This window comes from Cryptomeria japonica, chromosome 1 (genome assembly GCF_030272615.1).
Source record: "Cryptomeria japonica chromosome 1, Sugi_1.0, whole genome shotgun sequence".
Taxonomy (NCBI): Eukaryota; Viridiplantae; Streptophyta; class Pinopsida; order Cupressales; family Cupressaceae; genus Cryptomeria; species Cryptomeria japonica.
The window spans coordinates 434243426-434260855 of NC_081405.1; the positions used below are offsets into that span (position 1 = coordinate 434243426).

The 17430-nt window shown below is 36.0% G+C and overlaps 1 protein-coding gene across 2 annotated transcripts in view; it reads right to left on the reverse strand.

Annotated features, from left to right (window-relative positions):
• The window catches only part of LOC131064879 (2-isopropylmalate synthase A), a 112534-nt gene that overhangs the window by 55497 nt on the left and 39607 nt on the right, over positions 1 to 17430 (reverse strand). For both annotated transcript variants that reach the window (XM_057999210.2, XM_057999201.2), the window contains exons 4-5: positions 15989 to 16081; positions 15795 to 15881 (exon numbers count right to left, since the gene is read on the reverse strand). In XM_057999210.2, the coding sequence (XP_057855193.2) occupies positions 15795 to 15881; positions 15989 to 16081 (180 nt within the window). The remainder of the gene's footprint in view (positions 1 to 15794; positions 15882 to 15988; positions 16082 to 17430) is intronic.

The window sequence follows — 17430 nt, forward strand, 5'->3', positions numbered from 1 at the left end:
TGAATTTGAGTCAAATTTGGGTTTGTTAAATTTTTTAACTATCCATCAAATAATAAAAACCTTATATTCAAACAAAAATTAAAAGTGATTCAGAGAAAGGAATAAGTTACCAAATCAATAAAATGCCCAACTGAGAAATGTGCCTTTAATCATGGAATGTAATTTTTTCCAGATTTTATAGACTCTGTCATTTTGTTGTTGCAACTTTTCGGCCTTTTGTTGTATATGCATATTGACAATGAAACTCTATATTACTAGATCCATCAGAGAACAATCAGATCTGGGTACAGTTCAAAGTAGGTCTGCAATCTAGTCTGGTTCTTGTGTGTATTCCAACAATGTGTGGCATTAGGAAGTTGTGTTAGTCTAGGATGAACTTAGTGTTGGCATTATGGATGAATTGATTATGTGTTGCATTGATGTCAACACTAGCTGTTATGGTTGGTTACCGGCAGACAGGTTTTGGTTACCGGTAGAAGATCTAGTGTTACCGGCAGAAGAAACTATCTGTTGGACACTTCCGGCATGTTTGGATCAATGGAGTATGTTTGATTTTAGGTGTTACATGTTTCTGGAGCATGTTTTGGTCAGTTGGTATTGACTTGGTAACCGGATGCTATCATACACTCTTGTAAACCCATACCAGCATTGGTTTAAGGTTTAACCGGCAGAGCTTTCACTGAGAAATCTTGACAGGATGCATAAGTGGTGTTTGTGTGGCTTCTAGATGGATTCCAGGATGCTGAAGATGTTCTTTGATCGTGCCTCAACCGAGTGAAGACATTGCTTTGGCGTGGTGGACCCAGATTTGGTCCGGTGCTAGGTTATGGACCGGTATCATGTTAACGTGTTCTCTACACGTTACCGGGATGATTTATGGATTGGTTATTGTTGTTTTGGTCTTAAGCCGACATGGCATATCATTGTAATATGGATTTATGTAATGATCTTATTGTAATATCTTTTAGGTGGCCAACCTAATTGGTTTAGGCCTTAGGGTTGGTATAAAATGATGTAAGATCTCATTACAGAAAGTGTGTCGTGGTCTTGGAATGCAATATCATATGCGAGGGAGATTTGGTCGATCATAGGTGATCAAATTGGGATTAAGGAAGAGGTCAAAGGCCTCCGGTATTGAGCTTAACCGGGACTGTAATCAGGCATGGTAGATGCTATCTTTGGCAGTTCATTATTCTGGATTGTTGTCCATTTATCTTGAGGTGGTTACAACCTCTCTGTAGTCAGTGAGACTCTTTTGTAATGAGCAGTACGCTCTAGGCAGTGTGCCTTCCTGCATGTGCAGGCCCCTCATTGTATCACATACTTTCTGCAGAAGTGTCATCTAACTATGGGTAGGCTTCCCACCGTGGTTTTTCCCTTTCCGGGTTTTCCACATACAAATCATGGTGTTATGTGGTATGGTTGCATTGTGTTGATTATCTATTTCATTGTTAAGTTTTATTGCTTACCGGTATCTGTTTCTGATATTCCGGTACTTAATGTTTATGTGATCCAGTTAAAGGTTATTAAGTGGATTAATTGATATAATCTGCCAAGAACTGATTCACCCCCCCCCCATCTCACTTGTTCATCGGTTATCCTAACACTTAGTCAAACCCAAGGAGGATCCAAACGGATCCTAGCTTCTTCAGCTTTGACTTTTACTTGTTGCCCTCAAACAAATTCCTAACCCTAAAAGTGCCATCTAAAACATTTTAAACACCAAAACAAACTCATTTTAGCTCATTTTAACTGCAAAAGACCTACCATTCCAAAAGGGTGAACTTTTGTTCTTGCTTATCATTCAGCAAAGAGAGACAAATATTGATCATTGAAGGTTTCACAACAGTTGCATTGCTATATCTATGCATGTCCAAGCATTCATTAGCTACTACAAAGATTATAGGAGAATTTGTTTGAAAAAGGGTAAGTTTTTTTTCTTGCATTTTTGTTTTGAAAACATAAAACAAACTCTCTTCTTTTGCTTTACTTTCATTTTTTTCCAAACATATCACTGTAAAATTTTAAAAGAGTTAGGTTTTATAAATCTATTTTTTTATTTTATTTTTTTGTTTTGAATGTGTAGTTTTTAAAAATAAAAAAATAAGTGTAATGTCTCCTTCTTGCGCGTAAGCAAATTTGTGCCATTTACTTATTTCCTATATTTTCCCGTAAGCTATAATTGGCATCAAAAATGGGAAAAGTAAATTGAATAATTAAATTGAGATGTCAAAAGTAATATTTATTTTTTGTAAATTGACAACTTATTTAATTATTTAAAATGTGACAAGTGACTTTAAGTTGTGCAAACCGAGGCATTATGCTCAAGGGGGAAAAAGGTGGTCATTTTGCACACTTAAAAATGATTAAATATTAAGATGAATATGGAGCCAAAAAGGAAAATAAATATTTTATTCACCAAGAAAAGCTATAAAAAGTTATATAAGAAGGCACTTTAAAGAGAAAAGTATTGTAATTTTTCACATCTTGTGTTGCTCTAAGAAGATTTGAGAGTTCTTATTTCTTGAGGATGAAGACCATCTAGAAATACCAGTTTCGGAACAAAAACCCTCCTAGCTGGACTTGGTGATTTCATCCAGAAGTCATAGTTGTGCCTACAAGTGATGTCTTTAAGTTTGTTGCTGTTTTATGACAAGTCTGTTTGATTTGCAAATGTTGTGTATGTGAGTATTCAGTTTTGAATCACTTTTGGAATGTTGAAGAAGGTCGTACCATTTGATGTGCAAGCTGAGTTTTTTCTCATATTATTCCAATTTCCTGCTGTTTTGATTGAAGATATCAATTTTTACAGGCTGTACAAGTTTCTGGGACAAGATTGGATACCTTAAAAGAGTTCTACAACTTCCAGGCAAGCCGTACCAGTTAAAGATGAGGCATGTAAGCTGGGAAAAGAGGTGTTTCCTTTTAGAGGCCTATCTCACCTTGTTTATGGGCATCTAGTCCCTATAAGTTCAATGCGCTACATTGTTGGGTAGAATTGTGTGGTCTTTATGAGATTTTACTGAGTTTATAAATGCTGTTCCTGTGTGCCAGCAGCGTGATACTTTGCTTCAGAACTGTTTATGATTTAAAATGTTTATCAGTCCAATATGAATGTCATGCCCCTGCTATGACAACAAATGTTCACACAATCCTTAGTAAAGAAAATTGTCTTATTCTTAAGACTTCATAATTTTCCTAAATCGGATCCAAACTGCTATCCCTGATTTCAGATTCAGTGAAAACATGGGATAACCCCTACAAATTTTGCCCAATTTGTAGCTCATGTGCTCTAAGCATGTTGATCGAGGTAAAAATTCCATTTTCCTCATTCATGACTTGGCTCTAGAGAAATCATCTCTATTTGTCAATCTAAAAGATTGATAAATTGTCATTTTAGGAGTTAGTTTTTATTTCTTTGTGCGTTGTTGGATTTAAGCCCCGATTTCGCATGTCTCATGAATAAATGCATCTTGGTGTTACAAACCCGAAATGCACATATTTATAGTTGGCATGTTTTGCATTAAATGTCAAGTGTTTGGGTTTAAATCAGTTTCTTTGTTCTTTTTATTTTTTATTTTATTCATGGTTTTTGGTTTCAGTGTTGTTCGGATTTTTAATTCCGAACAACACCCATCTCCTTCATATCCTTCACACCCTACATGGTTTTGCAACACACATGTGGTGTAGTTCGGAGTTGAACTACACGCATTATCAAAGTCCTATCACATATGTAGTACGGAGTTACAACTCCAAACTACACTGAAGTCTTTCCGTCTTAGTGTGGTTTGGAGTTACAACTCCAAACTACACGAAGCCCATATTTTCACAAAGTGCAGTTCGGACTTGTAACTCCAAACCACACCAAAGCATCGCTTTCATAAGTGTAGTTCGGAGTTATAATTCCGAACTACATCATCTCAAATACAAATCCGATTTGCATTGATAAGATTCAACCAAGTGTAAATCGGTGTTATAAGCCTGATTTACACCTTTGTTTTCTCTAAGTGTAATATGGGTTTTTGAATCCAATGTGTGAATCCAGAGTATGGTTGTGAATGATCTTCCTCAAGCAAGTTATTCAAATTGAAGAAATATTTCTCATGGGCTTCCTTTTTCAATACATGGTGGTGATCTTTCATTGAACTCTAGAAGTCACAGTTTCAGCTTCCCTACAAATGATGGAGTTGTCTCCCGGTAAGAAGACCATGAAGTTCAAGAAGCAAGATCCTCATCCAATCTCTCTGCTTCCTCAATGTCATCAAATAAAGATAACATCAAAGATACTGAGATAGGTCATGTGGATATTGAGGAGTTTCTGAGACGAGTCAAAGAGCCTCCACAGTATTACAAAATGGAATCAACCATTAACAATAGTATCCATTTGATTTCAGCCTTCCCCATGTCTGCACAGAACCCAGAATTTGTACTTGCAGTGGCTAATCGTTTCAATCCTGAAAGTAGGAGTGTATTGATAAGGGAAAAGAAATTGTTGAAAAGGTATTAGAATTCCCATGCACATTCCTAGACGAAAATCAGAAGACTCTTCATGTGGATTCAATCATCAAAGAATTCAGTCTACTAGTAAATGCAGAGGCTGACAAAAAGGATTTCTACATATTCTCAATTGACAAGCTAGTAGATTTTCAAGTAATTCTAGATAATTTGGGGTCTCTATCGAAGAAGCATAAGAAATGTTATACTGGTTTGGAGGATTCCATCACTTGGGTTCAGGTCATTACCAGTCACACCAAAGGACCTAATGAATCACAGATGAAGATTGCCTTGCAGAAGTTTGAAGAATTTTTGAAACAAGATCAAAATGGAAAAGAAGTATCTGATGACACTTCGTTAATTTTAAGCCTTTTAGTTGTAGCTGCATTTTTGTAGTTTACAATCGACATCTTAGATGTTTTTTTGTATATACGTTTTTGCATATAGGACTGCACAAGTCCTAAGTCAAATAGGACTCTACTTTTGACTTAGTAATGGTTAGATGAACTTTTTCCTAATTTTGCTCATAGCCTCTCTCCTTTTATATATGAGGTTGCTCATTATAAATATGAATCTTTATGCATAGAAACAAAACTCTGCTAGTTTGTGTAGCAACTTGAGACTTTGAACTTATTTTGAAAAACGATTTCAAGTTAATAAAAGAAGCAATTGTGCATTCTACCTTTGAGTTGGAGCATTTTCTTATCTGATTACAATGTTCTTATGTCATTGTGGTTACATAACCTGGGATTAAATTGAGGTATTGTGTTGTGGCTATTGAATTTAAAGTGGGTTTAAAATCTGATTTTGACAGTCTTTGAGCTGTAATATTGGGTTTAGATATAGTAATCAGCAATTTAGTTGAAGAAAATTTGAAGTCTTTGACCTGCAAATTGTCTTTTCTTTATAAGTTTAACGCTACAATATAATTGTGAGTCTTTGTACAGCTATATATTGTAACTTTGTCATTTAGTTTGTAAAAAGGATTGTAGAAGTCTTTAAGCTTGTGCGAGTTCCATAACCATATTTTGCACTGGTGCTACACAGGGCTATTCTTTCATTTAATCTCGTGGTATCGGTTATTACTGTTTATTACCATTCATAGTTGTAAGTCTTGAAAGAAGAACTTATTCTGAAATGAACCAATAAGGGGAACATCAATCCTGAAATAAGATGAATTGGTGAAAGTAATATCCAAGTCATTAATTTAGTTTTATTTCCTAATCAAGAGTTAATAGGTAACAAGCAATAAGAAGGCAGCCTCCCCTTAGTGAGGAGAGATTTAATCTCACACGTTGTGGTTGAAACTACAATTTTGTAAACCTTTCCAATTTACAAAATTTTCACCCAAAACAAACAAACAGCACAAGAAAGGTGATTGATCTGATCCCACATTAATACATCGGTTGGTTAATGTACATCGATCTCTGATAAGGCACATATACATATGACGGCTGAGAAGTGAGTCACAAAAGCAGAGATCTCACACGATTATCATAACGATCTGTATTCCAACTTATGCTTAGTCTAAAATATTATTAAACATTAACAAGGTGTGATTACACCCCAAGCCATAGTGGTTTATTTGTGGAAAGGCCACAGTTATTATTAAAAGAGACATCCCTTTTAGAAAGAAACACTACGGGGAAGACATGACTCTCCAATGCCGATGGAGAGATGTATATGATACAGATTGGGTTACTCTAAGAGGAGCATGATCGAGGAAGACCAGATTAATATTTATATATCAAATGGAAACTTAGTTCGATCACAAGGATCATCCATTACAGCAGACTGGATTATTTACGATCATTATTTGTAACAGCAGAACTGGTATGCTGTATCTTACCTTATGAACTATATGTTTATTTTCAATAATGTCTTATTTGAATTCTATTAGGAATAATAGGCAAACATATGGTCTATAATATGTTATTTCAGGTGTTCATATATATATATATGGTCTATAATATTTTATTTCACGTGTTCATATATATATATATGTGTGTGTGTGTGTGTGTGTGTGTGTGTGTGTGTGTGTGTGTGTGCAACTATAACAATGTCAACAAGATTTACATTTGTTAATAATAGGTAATAAAGATTTATGTGATAGCTATGCTTGATTTCATATATATACATATGCATTCATAATACATGAGGAATTAGTATATTAATGACCTAATCCTTAATCATTCTGTATTGCCCCTCATGAGGATTGGTTGGATTTGTTTGGGAAAGGCGATATTAATATCTCACAAGGTAGGTGAGCCCCAAGAGGAGGTGTGGACACGTGTTCCTGAAAACCTTAGGGAGCCCAAGAGGTGGTATGGACAAGTGTTCCTGAAACCCTTGAGCCTACTTGTGGAGAATGTTTTTCTAGTGCCCTAATATAGTTATTCTCCATCCTTCGTTAAGGATGATTATTAGGAAAGAAGGATTGGGCTTAAATATAGTAATTATCAATTGCATTATGAATCCTAATGGTTCTCTAGTTTTAATAATTTGACTTAAGGCATAATAAGTATGTAGTATGTTTAATTATGGAAAGCAGGCATAGTCCTAGTAGGGGACATTACAATGAAGTGCATTTGAGTGGTTTGAGTGGCATTTAGTAGCTGTTTGGACACTCTGTCAGTAGTAGTTTCGGTTTAGGGGTGTTACATCAGCCTACAAAGAGTTTGCAGCATGTTATCAGAGTACATCAGACCTAGTTGACAGAATGACAGCAGTTACAGAGTAATATCAAACTTAAATCAGCCTCCTGTGTAATCTATCAGAAGTATACTTCATGTTGAGTACTTGAATATATTGTGTATCCATGTTATTTGGTCTCATTATGGATGCTGCCACAGTATAAATTTGTAATTAAAACTTTGTATCAGCATTTTAATTCACCAAATGTTGATCTGTAATTATGCATGCTGCCACAGTATAAATGGTAGTAACACCAGAGGCTTTCATTTGAATGCATTTTCATTTTGTAAGTTGGATGTTTTACCACCAGTGATTATAGTATCTTACATTAAGCCCACTTTGGCATGAACAAGCTGGCACTATCAACCATTACGGTTTCAGTCAAGCTTGGAAATTCTGCCAGTGGCTTTGCATTGCATACATGCAATCCACGAAAGAGGTGTTGATAGGTTGGCTTCGCTGCCTGTGTCATATTCCAGAGTCTGTCAAAGAGGTGTTGAGTAAGCTGACTCTGCCACCTATGTATCTTGGTGAGCTTGCTGCCATTTTATATGTACTTGCATTCATTTAGATTAGTGTGTGGTTGAAGGCACCGTATGCTCTCACCTTGCTCACTCTGGGATCTAGGTGATCAGTAAGTGTAGGAAACATTGCATTGCATCTTTAAATTGCAAAAATAAAGGTAAAAAGTAGGGTGGGTTGTTACAATAAGAATTACAATGGCATCTAATTCTAGCTCCATGGGCCAACCTGAATTCAAAACAGATCTAAATGCTCCTCTTTGAAAGTATGTTGATATGATATAGTTTGTTCCAGGTGGTGGGGGTTATGTTTTGATTTGCAATGGATGTTATGTCAGGTATTCAAGTCCATATAGTCAAGTGAAAACCCATTTGTGCAGAATTCCAAAATTAGGCATCAAAGTTTGCCCTTGAAAGATGGCCTACCTATGCCATCAGAACAAATGATAGAATATATTAATAAGCAGGAACAAGCATATGAACTAGTAGGCTGTAGAGGAAATCATTATTTAACAAAGAGAAGATCAAAGGGAAAGAAGACCCTTATGCCCCCATCTAATCCCAATGTTGTGGTAGAGAGCCACCCGTTTTTTGTCACTCCTGAAGAACAACTCACTAAAAATTAGAGACCAACAGGACATTTAAAAATGGCATTTCAAAATGGAACTTGAGACACTGCCAATCAACATATAGCAAGATGCAATTATGCAAACAGGTTGGCTTTCAATGTTGTTCGCACCATATTGGCAAAAACTGCTGAGAAAAATTTAATAAAGCTCTAAAAGGATAAAGGGCCCAAGTGATGACGTGTGTGACACCTTTATTGGACAAGGAAGTCAAGCTTCTAGAAGATTCATTGAAGCCCATAAGAGATTCATGGGCTGAGGCAAGGGTGTCGGGTGGAAAGATGCAAAAAAATAGACCTTGATTAATGTAATAGCAATGTCCCCTAGCAATTGCACCTGAAGGGGCAATGTTTTTGAAAGCCATAGATTGTGAGGGCACAGTGAAGGATGGCCAATTTATTGCTAATATTCTCATCATGGCCATTGAGGAAGTGGGACCCCATAATGGTGTTCAAGTCATAACAAATAAGACAAAGAAAAATAGAGCTGCTAGGTTGGTTGAGGAACGTGTTGATGTGCTTTTTATGACACCATGCAACACAAAATAAAATACTAAGTATTCTACCCTCTCTTGAACAAAGACCTCTTAGATGCTAAACTATGTGATCAAATGAGACAACTCCAAGGTTTGATAGACTTTATACATGGATAGACTCAGTGTGTTTGATGTGATATTGTTGGAATCACAAGGGGACTTACGTTTTGCTTGAACTTGCTGGGACATGGAATCTCAAATTTACTATTTAAAAAAGGGCAAAAGGTAAAGGGTTTAGAAAGACTACGCTACTCCTAAGATCAATGATGTCTTGCTTCATCATGATGACAACAACTACACAAGACCGATGCAATCTTCTAAGGAAATGTAAGATTTTCACATTGCAGATACATCACTAAAATACCCAATGCTGGCACAACTTGAACAAGTATCCACAATCAAACTTAGTACAATGATGAGATTCAAGTTGAGATTCAAGCTAACTTTACACTGTGACTTACAATCAACAAACCACAAAAAGTAAGAACCAAGGAATTCATCACAATATCCTCATAAGCATCCACCATAATCAATGAACTTTAATTAAACTATGAGAAGTAGAGACCATGCAACAAGTTGAAATAGCACACCAAATTCACCATAATTTCAATGAAGAAAATATTTTATTACAACAAATCTTGGCAACAATCTCCTTTCCTCCTATTCTACTCTACTTACTACCTAATTACTATTTATGAACTATTAACCTTTACAAATGAGAAGTTCAAGCCTTATATAGAGGGCTCATTACATTTCAATAGCTCAAATTGATTCGCCATCAACGGCAGATATTACAAAAAAAACCCTAATTAGGGTTTGTTACAAAAAACTACATTCTGGCCAATAAAAAATTACAATATTTGGAAAACATATCTAGCTTTAAATGAGCACCAATAAGAATTGAGGTTAGGTATCTTTAAGTTTGTGCCCCTAAAGGTGAATCAGGTACATTGCATCTGGACATCTTGACTTGGAATCCCCTAATTAGTGGAATGATGACTAGGATGCCACCTCAACTTGCACTATAGACTTGATACTATCATGAAGAAATGTTGGATGCCTTGGGCAATATCTCCTGATACTCAACATTGCCAATTGCCTGGTATGATGTGATGATGATCGTATTCCCAAATTGCAACATCCTTGGGGATCAAGCCTTCTAACTTTGATTAACTCTTCTAGAACTATCTCTTTGATCCCCCTTACACAATTTTGCCTCCTGACTTGGCAATTCCTTACTTTATCTTTGATGATGTTTGATGTAGACTTATGGTGTCTATGCTTGATGTAGAATGTTCATGGTGTACTTGACCTTGATCACCACCCTATATTGGCTTTGAATCTTGGATTTCCGAAATTTGCAAAATTTGCATCATTCCTATGCCTTGAATGTCTTGAATCCCTTCGTGTTGACCCCTACACTTGCTTTATAGTGTCTTTCCTTGATGTGATTGTGTGATCTCTCCTTTACTCCTTGAAGTCCTTTATTACTATCTTTGATTATCTTCCATGTTATATCTTGAACTACTGATCATCTTTGCCTTCCTTGTGAATGTTATCCCTGAAGTTGCATGCTAATCATCTTGTTACCATTGCTTCGTTGAAGTTGTGGAGTCTATCATCTTGCTTGTGTAACTCTTGATGTTGATTTTTTGACACAGCACCCCTGAGACCTTGATGTTAGCTACATTGATATCCCTTGATAAAGTCCATTTACTCTTGAACTCTAGCCTCACATCCTTATACTTCCCTTGTATTCACTTGCAATCATACCTGCATAATTTGAATTAAAACATCATCAAAATTAATTACATCTTCAAGTATAAATGATCTTTCATGTATTTCATTTAGGTCTTGGCCTAATAGCAACCCCACGTGCCTTATTTAAGTTTGCACTTTACAATTAAAATCCACACACGGCAAACTTTAGATCTTGGCTTTAAGGTTAAATCCATACGTTTCATCTTGTTGCCTTAGTATAGGTCAGCTTTAATGCTGCCTTGATCACTTCTATACATTGATAATTAGTCTTCACGCTTCATTATTGAATTCATACGCTACAACCTAGCATCCACACTCATTATTGGTTTGGTCCTATGTTTAATCCTCCACGTGCCTTAGGTTTTGGGTCTTAGCTTAATTCAAATTTGATTCCCAGGCTTCATAAGTTTTAGTCTCCATATCTCCATATTTCTTTTAGGACCTCCTCTCCACACGTTGCCTTTTAGGACCACCCTTATACGCTTCATGTATAAGTGTCCTTCGCATTTTTTTTGTATTGTCTTGACACTTTATACTGCTTTTAAGCTCACACATTTGCTTTAGGGCAGGAGCAATCTTTACACGTTTCATTCTAAGTTTGAATCCAATGCTTGGATTTGGGTCCTCTTTCATACGTTTCACTTAGGTCTTAGTCCTTATGCATTTCACTTTGCTCAATATGATGAAGATAGGACCACTATCAACACGTTACCTTTTAGATCTGCCCTATGTTTAATCTTCCTTATGTTCTCATTAAGGTCTACATGTTATGATTTAGGACCTATGTCCTAATGTAGGTCCACAAGTTACAATGCATTCCTCAATATAGGTCTGCACATTTCATGAAGCCCACATTTCATTTTTAGGACCACCTCCACATATCTAATTTAGGTCTGCACTTTCAGATCCACACGTCTGATCCTTAGGTCCATGCGCCACCTTTAGGTCTTCTTAACAAGTTACATTTTAAGACCTCTCTTCATATGCCTCAATATATTGCCTTCTTTACACGTTTTGTGAGGATTTATTTTAATTTGATCAGGACCTATCTTGTATCTTGCCACACACTTCAGCTTGTTTTTGTACTCTAGTCTCATTCATAGGGTGGGAAATCGCACCTCATAGGGATTAAATTGTCCATACTTTTCATTGATCCGGCATAAGGATAAATTTCATTTCAAATTCTGATTGCTCATTGGTGGAAATCTGATAGGGATAGGGACAAAATCAGTCCTTATGAAATTTCACATTACCTTAGCAAGTTTAATTCCTTGGTGGAAATTCAATAGGGATAGGGACAAATTTAGTCCCTATGAAAATTCATCTTACCTTAGCAACTTTTAAATTCAAGTGGAAATTTGATAGGGATAGGGACAAATTTAGTGCCTATGAATTGCTCAATGCTCGCTAGGTACTTTGTTTAGTGGAAATCCGACCTCTATAGGGACAAATTTAGTCCCTATTTTTGCCCTTACTTTTCACATAATCCCCTTTAGGTAAGTTGATCTTCGTGTGCTGCGTGGAAAATCCACATGTACAAGGACTAATTGATCCTCATTTTTGTCCCTACTTTTGTTGCAATCTCTCTTAGGAAAGTTGAAGTTTGAGCTCTGAGTGGAAAATCAAACCTCATAGGGACTTTTGTTCCCAACTTTTGGTGTAACACCCCTTAGGTAAAGTTGATCTTTGTGAGGGTGGAAAATCTACCCTCATGGGGACTTTTTAGTCCTTGTAAAATTCTTGTTACCTTCGCATGTTCTTATCCAAGTGGATATTCGACCTAAGTAAGGACTGATTATTCCTTATGCATTTTCATCTTTCCTTAGCATATTTGCTCCTTCAAGTAATTTCCTCGGTGGAGATTCGAACTCCATAGGGACAAATTGATACTTATTTTGCTTAGTGGAGATTTGACTTCCATAGAGACTAAATGGATTTTCAACACCAATTTCTTCAATTCAAACCTTCAAGAGTGGAAAATCGACCTCCATAGGGACTTTTCATCTGTCATCGCACAATTCACATCAGCTTGCAACCACTTGGACAATTAGCATTCTACATGACTTCCTTGCAATTCAACAACTTTTTGCATTCTTTGACGACATTTCTTGCTTCATGACAGCTTTGATCTCAATATGACACCCTCTCATAGCAAAGGTTAAAACCAAGAAATTATTGCTAAGCTAAGGCAATCCAAGCAAAACGTCTACCTAAAAAAGCAAAAAAGTAGGGGTCCCCATTTGCAATGGGGCGATGTGTGAAAACGTCACAGCAAAACACTATTGACATATCTTTTGGACACTTATATCGTCCACTCTCTCAATCTTATGCCACAAAAGATTGGGAACAAAATTGATTGGATCAAAGAGTTGTAAGCAAATCAACCACCACATGTCGCAAGGCATATTTAGATCATATTCAAAATTAAAGTTAAGTGAAGTAATATAAATTTTATATTTTAGTTTCACTTTAGATACTTGAAATTTTATTGTGGCCAACAGAAATTAAGCAAATAACCATAGATGACTCTTAGTGGGATTGTGTGCAGTATATCCATAGTTTCATTGCGCCCATTTTGAGAATATATGATGGCATCAACTCAATGATTGAGAAGATGAAAACACCATCATAAATGAAAAAAGTAATATCTAACGAAACTTTCTTCATATATGTACACAAAATTATTGAAGGAAAATGGAACACAATGATTATCTTGCTACATTCTTTTGCCTTTGCATTAAGTCCAAAATACTATAGTGTTGATATTTTTTTTGTGCCAATGAGGATTGCCCCATATAGAGATTATGAAGTCATTGAAGGATATAAGAAAAAATTTCATAAACTCTTCCCTGATCCTGATTTCCAAGATATAGTCATGAGTGAGTTCATTGATTCTGTATACTCCAATAGTCAAAGTCTGGAGGCTCTTAATGATAAGTTCAAGAAGGATGCTAATAATTGGTGGTACTTTCATGTCAAACAATTCCAACACCTACAACACCTCCCATGCACAATTTTATCACAAGTTTATAAAGTTTTTATTTTTGAGCTTCAAAGTTTAAAGTTTCATTTATAGTTTTTTAAATTTTATTTTTATTATGTATAACTCTATCTCTCTACTTTGTCTTTCATAGGTTGCTAATGTCTAAGAAGAATTAGAACACATACTCTTTCATCCACTCAATAAAGTGCAACAAATTGCACTCAAAAAGGGTAAATAACTTGGTATAAGTGCATTCCAGCTTGGCCTCCTTTCGCAAAAACATGGCTACAAGGAAGGGCACACAAAATTGTGGGATATAATGCCAAAACATACTGACTTGGGTGCTTCCACTTCCCAGCATGTTGCACTTGACGAGTCTGAAAGGAAACACACTTTTAGTGCAAGTGGGAATGACACTGCTTGTGGTTCTTCAAGTGTAACACTGCATGTAACACTGAAAACTAATTTTTGAACTTGATATTATTATTTTAATATTGAACTTGAAGTTTGAACAATGAATATTTTATAATATTTATCATTTATGTTTTAAATGACATTTGAGTTTATGGTGGCTTTGTTGATTATATGATGCTATGTAGTATTCTAAACTTAATCCCTACTTTTGAAATGCATATACATATGATTTTTACAGGTCAGATCACATCGGCAGCAAAAACAGTCAATGGATGACGTGGCAGAAAGTCTACTTGGTTGTCAAAAGTGAACAGTGACACTTCCACACAAAGGACCAAGGATTGGTAATTGAAACAACTGTAAGCAACATTCCAGGGATCATAAACTTAGAGAGAGAACCTTGATTTCAAAAGATTGTATCAGATAAAGAAACTATTAAAGAACTGAGCGATGGGCTGCAAGGAAATCCAATATAGGACAATGAGAAGTGGCACCAAGAAGTGGATCCTGGGGATCGAATGAAATGATGGCATAGACACTAGCAAAACAGGAACCATCAGAAAAGTGAACATCTAGAAGATGCCAAACCTGACAAGTCAACAGAAACCAAGAGATCATCTGAGTGACATAAACAGGGAAAATCCTAAGAGGATTTTGCAAACACTTAATAAGGATGTTGTTAATGGGGTGTGAGGCAAGGAAACTTAAATAGAACTTATAAATATCAAATGAAACCAACAGAAGTGACTATTAATGCTATTTGAGCAATTGATCTAACTATACTAAACAATGACAGTCTTGATTATTATTGTATTCTAAAACTATTAGTCAACATAGGAAACCAGAGAAGAGATCATTTGAGGGCAGGAGAGCACTGGGGCAGAGAAGGAGCAGAGGACAAAAGGAGGTAGTCCATTTGGAATTCCTTCTGTTTCTGTGTACATCATCCGGTCCTGCAAATCCTAGGTCTAGGTTGAAATCCTCTATTTAATTTGAAATTGTGAAGCTCTAGTAACTTTTACTATGACTGCCACAATTTATTATCACCTCGTTAATCATGTCTTAGGCACTATGCAGCATAAGGAAACCTTGAGAGGGACTAGAGAAGCCAGATACTAGGACTATAAATTAAGTACCCTGCAATCATGTGTGGCACAGGAAAGGTAACACATAAAGTCTCAAGAAGGCAATGGATGACCACACCCATTTTACAAATTGTTTTAATTTGCGTTTCATTCCTCGGCCTCGAGATACTAAGTGTTGCACCTTTTATTTTTATAAACATTTTTTGAAGCATCCACCATCCCTAAAATCTAGGAATTTTTTTGCCACCCCTGTCCCAAAACCTCACGAAACACTTTTCCCAAATTTGGAGGGACTCTTAAGTCCAAGCATTAAAAATCAACCAACTAAAGATTGAAAGAAAATAGCTCTTAATTGCTAAGTCAATGATCTAATTTGTAGTAAGCAAGTCTTTTGCTGAGCTTTTTTGTTTTCTGTATTGATCTTGTCAAGTCTGAGTTTTATAACTGACTATAATATTTGACAATATCGTGAAAATTTAAAACAGCTGATGCAACTTGAGATGCTTGGAGTCTTGGACCATAACCAATCAAGTGCTCCCACAGAACAAATTAGTTACAAGGATAACCGAGAGGCTCCTATGTCCATCAGACTCAGGTTATATTGTGCACATGAAAAGTTCTAAAGCATTCTATTTTTTGCACATCATCAAAAAATTTCTGAGAAAAAAAGACTTCACTTGCCTGATGGATGCCACTTTCATGTGCAAATGCATTTGCTCCAACAATAGCCTTATGGGGCTGTACAGACATTCCAGTAAGCTCGGATACCTGATAGCAGAAATTACAGTTAAGATGACAATACTAGCAAACCAATCAAATCTCTTGTATGAAAATGGCTTTAAAGCAAGAATAAGGTAAACAAAGCATGGGCATACCATTTTACTTGCCATAGTGATCTGTTTTGTATTGATTCCAGTGTAAAGGCCATTTAACTGTTCTCTACCACGGCATCTTATGGCCATCACCACCTGCAAGAAAGGAATATTTATTTGTTTTTTTAAAGAATAATCAAATACAATGATCTGCCAAAGAACAGTTTTATGTCTTACAGAGAATGAACGCATAAAAGATTTTAATGATATCCACAAGACCAAGCAGTCTATGGTTGCCTCAGCCCTGAGGCGTTTTCACTCTTTTCAATGTCAGACCTACTGGGGATCTTGATAAGAAAAATAAAACTTTTGCCAAGCCTCGTTTCCTCAAATAAAGCAGTTAGGTTGTCCACTTTCAGGTATTTTCATACTGCATATAGACACTCCATGAAGTGCCATTCTGTCTCCACCAACCCCTCGCTGCAGAATAGGCATGTTCCTATTTCCCATTCTTCCTCAAGTATAATCCACCTACTCATCTCCCACCTAAGATGACGTAATCTAATCCTCAACTGGGCAATTAAAAACTTTGCTTCCTCCTTAATTGCAGCACCTGTGTAGGCCTTGTCATCGTGTTCCTAATGTGTAGTTAAACCCTTTCACATAGTACAATTTCTTCCAACCAATTTGCTTTCTCCACATGGCAGTCCTGAAATTTTCTATTACATTTTTTATTTCATTGTTAGCATTTGGGCACTTCTCTATTTTAATGTCTCATTTATTCATCAATTTGTTGTTTCGTTTCATCCATATCTTCTTCCTTAGTTTCTTTGAAGAATTCCAATGTTATATAAACAGAATGTAGGGCATTCTTACTCTAGCAAATTTTCTTATTGACCATTGACCAAAGTAAAACAAATCAAGATGAGATCATGAACATAAATTGCAAGCACAATAAAATTAACAGATCATTAGAATGATCCCAGATCCTTGCAATCAACAGAAACAAACCCTCACCAGTTGTCATTATGAGTTATGACAATTATAGCTTTAACTGTTTCTAAAAATTTATATGTTTTTTCTCCGGCCATACAGAGTATCTATCTTCGTTTGACTTCTCAATACATACTCCATCTAATTATTTCAAATGAGATGCCTGTATCTGGAATTTACACAAGTCCATAATTACTTCTTGTTGAATTTTTCATTGCATTCTAAATTCCTGAAAATACCAGATGTTCTTGTCCTCCTCTGCAGTTATCTTCACCATGGTGATTTTGTAACGATGGCATAGATCTTATTTACACCACCCTAAAACATGAAACAAATAATTATAGTTCAGCGGATCAGCATAACTGTATAATTTCAATCTTTAGAATGACATATCAAGACAAAAAAAGCCTTTGATTCCAGATCTCTTCTTTATTATGAAATTTAGCATATTTGATTAGGGGGCAGTAAAGTTTCCTTTTCAACTTACTCCAATACATCACAATGTATGCACT